The following is a 2685-nucleotide window of genomic DNA, read 5'->3' as shown; positions in this document are numbered from 1 at the left end:
CGCCGACGGTTCCAAGACATAAAACAAAAAATAGAACTCAAAAAAATGGGTTGAAAAAAATATTATGCGTGTCAGTGTCCTGTCACAAAGGAACGCCATGAAGCGAGCGCATCGCGCCAAAGGAAGGGTTAAATAAACAATTGGGATCACCCTTGTTAAAAAGTTTTGACCCTCCAGAGAATTTTCTCTTTACATGAGCTTAGAATGCGGCAACGAGACCAACGGCCGCGATTGCAAACGGAAGTGCAACAGACTTCAGCGTTGCAGCACCAGGTTCAGGTTCTGGTTCAGGTTCAGGTTCGGGTTCGGGTTCCGGTTCAGGTTCTGGCTTTGGCTCGGGTTCAGGTTCGGGTTCAGGTTCAGGTTCAGGTTCGGGTTCGGGTTCGGGTTCGGGTTCAGGGTCAGTGCCATTGGTATCGTCGTCGCTGACCTTGGTTCCCTTCCCGCCTTTGCCTTTGCCTCCCTTAGTAAGACCCTTGTCTTCTGGTCCTTCAGCGGCTGCGGCAAATCCCACGCCAGCGAAGAGGTTCGCGCTGAACAGAAGAACAGCGAGCAGATAAAGGGAACGAGGTGCCATTGTGAATTTTACTTTTTGGTGTAATTGAAGTCTTCAAGTTGAAAAAAATGGGGAAATGGTATATATGAATGCGCACATCAACTGGGATAACCAGCGTTGCATTGCCCTCTCATCTCTGAGGGACAATTAACCGAAACTCGGATAAATAAATCACTCTCCCGACAAGAATAGCTCAAGAGGGGGAGAGGCAATAGAAAAGGCACAGCACTCAGCCCTTAACTGCCTGTAGTAACCGCTGCGAGCTTCCTTCCATATTCATACAAAGTCTTCAAAAGCACACACCCGTCAACCTCCAACATCGTTTCTCCAGCAGAAACGCAGCAGTGGGGGGCCCATCTGAAGCAGGGAAACACTGCACATAAAACCACCAATGAAATAAAGCAACATGCAGACCCCTTCGCCCAAGTTGGCCGGTCTAACACTTGTTTCCCATTTCTGGCCTGAAGGTTTAGAAGGAACTATTATTCGAACCCAAAAGAAGAGAAGGCAAAAAATTTAATGAAATAGCTCATCCAACAAATTAAAAGGCAGAGCGCCAAATTCACACGCAGCACGCACAATAACACAAGGCACCAATAATAATTTTAAGATCCAAATTCAAAGGAATGAAAAAAAATAGAAGTGAAACGCTTAAAATTATGGAATACGCAACCGAAACATCACAGAAATCTACAGGGCTGTGGGTCTCAGGCGATGGTTAATAAGGCATTAGAAAGGATGTCACCAAAAAAATATAACGAAAAAATATTAAATGAATGTCCACACTTGTTTTACAAGAAACAGCAGGAAACAAACACGATGCACCATATGGAGGCGATATAAATGAAAGGAACCTTTTCAAAGGGTTTCGTTCCTCCGAGGCGCTTTACACGCTTGCATCCGCTTAGAATGCGGCAACGAGAGCAGCAGCCGCGATTGCGAACGGAAGTGCAACGGATTTCAGCGTTGCAGCACCAGGTTCAGGTTCTGGTTCAGGTTCCGGCTCGGGTTCAGGTTCAGGTTCCGGTTCGGGTTCAGGTTCAGGTTCAGGTTCGGGTTCGGGTTCAGGTTCGGGTTCAGGTTCGGGTTCGGGTTCGGGTTCAGGGTCGGGGTCAGTGCCATTGGTATCGTCGGCGCCGACCTTGGTTCCCTTCTCGCCTTTGCCTTTGCCTCCCTTAGTAAGACCCTTGTCTTCTGGTCCTTCAGCGGCTGCGGCAAATCCCACGCCAGCGAAGAGGTTCGCGCTGAACAGAAGAACAGCGAGTAGATAAAGGGAACGAGGTGCCATTGTGAACTTTACTTTTTGGTGTAATTGAAGTCTTCAAGTTGAAAAAAATGGGTAAAAGGAAAAAAAAACTCGAAGGCGCGTGCAGCGATCACGAGAACATCTTAAACTCAGTACTCACCTAATAACCCCTATTTTCAATGCACGCCCACCCAGAGACACGGAACAGCACAAAACAACCATATCACTTCCACAATATGGACATTTTGCACAAAATGCACTATTGACTAGTACTCAACTATACTGATAAGAGATACCTATCAGACATGATATACTGTGAAAAGGACATTAAGCTCACTATGCATCTGAAAACGCTTTCACCTCACAACCTACTGGCACACACCTTCCCACCTAACCCCAATGACAACAAAGGTTGACTGCACCTCACATCTGAGGGAGAGGTCCAGGGGAGCGGCGCCTGTTCGCGGTGCGGAATTGTTGTTTCCCCCTCTTCCTCATCCGCCCCCTCGGTTCCGTGGGCCCCGACTCCCGAAGAGTTTTCGAGAATTGATAATAGAGAAGGGATTCGCTCACCATACTCGGAACAATACACTTGTCAGAAGTTTGGCAATCCAGTTTGGGGGCACTGAAAAGCACTTTGTGGTGAATCAGCGGCATTTAGGCCGGCAGCGGTATGTTTTGCTACGAAACACCGGGCATCGAAGAAGTCTGAAAGCCCTTCAGCACGACGGCTGATGGAGAACGCTGGTAAAGTTTTCCTTTCATGCGCTCTCAACGAGAACTAGCAGAAATTAAAACCAATTTCGGCGGATAACGGCCCCGCAACTCGGCACATCGGCGGCGTTGGTGGGCCGACTCACCAATAAAACGAGCCGACACCTGC

General features: G+C 48.1%; 3 protein-coding genes across 3 annotated transcripts; 1 reads left to right on the top strand and 2 right to left on the bottom strand.

The window, feature by feature from the left end:
• Positions 1-199: 199 nt before the first annotated feature.
• Positions 200-577, bottom strand: TbgDal_X19220 (hypothetical protein, unlikely; the record flags this gene model as incomplete). Its single annotated transcript, XM_011780776.1, has 1 exon — positions 200-577. One exon carries the CDS (start codon positions 575-577, stop codon positions 200-202), a length of 378 nt encoding a protein of 125 aa, XP_011779078.1.
• An 883-nt stretch (positions 578-1460) lies between these two features.
• On the bottom strand, positions 1461-1844 carry TbgDal_X19210 (hypothetical protein, unlikely; the record flags this gene model as incomplete). The annotated part of the gene is made up of 1 exon (XM_011780775.1): positions 1461-1844. The coding sequence occupies one exon, from the start codon at positions 1842-1844 to the stop codon at positions 1461-1463; it is 384 nt and encodes a 127-aa protein (XP_011779077.1).
• Positions 1845-2201: 357 nt separating this feature from the next.
• On the top strand, positions 2202-2537 carry TbgDal_X19200 (hypothetical protein, unlikely; the record flags this gene model as incomplete). Its single annotated transcript, XM_011780774.1, has 1 exon — positions 2202-2537. One exon carries the CDS (start codon positions 2202-2204, stop codon positions 2535-2537), a length of 336 nt encoding a protein of 111 aa, XP_011779076.1.
• Positions 2538-2685: the final 148 nt, after the last annotated feature.

Source organism: Trypanosoma brucei, chromosome 10, assembly GCF_000210295.1.
Source record: "Trypanosoma brucei gambiense DAL972 chromosome 10, complete sequence".
NCBI lineage: Eukaryota > Euglenozoa > Kinetoplastea > Trypanosomatida > Trypanosomatidae > Trypanosoma > Trypanosoma brucei.
Note: the sequence above shows the minus strand (reverse complement) of the source record. Positions and strands in the feature narration are given on the sequence as shown.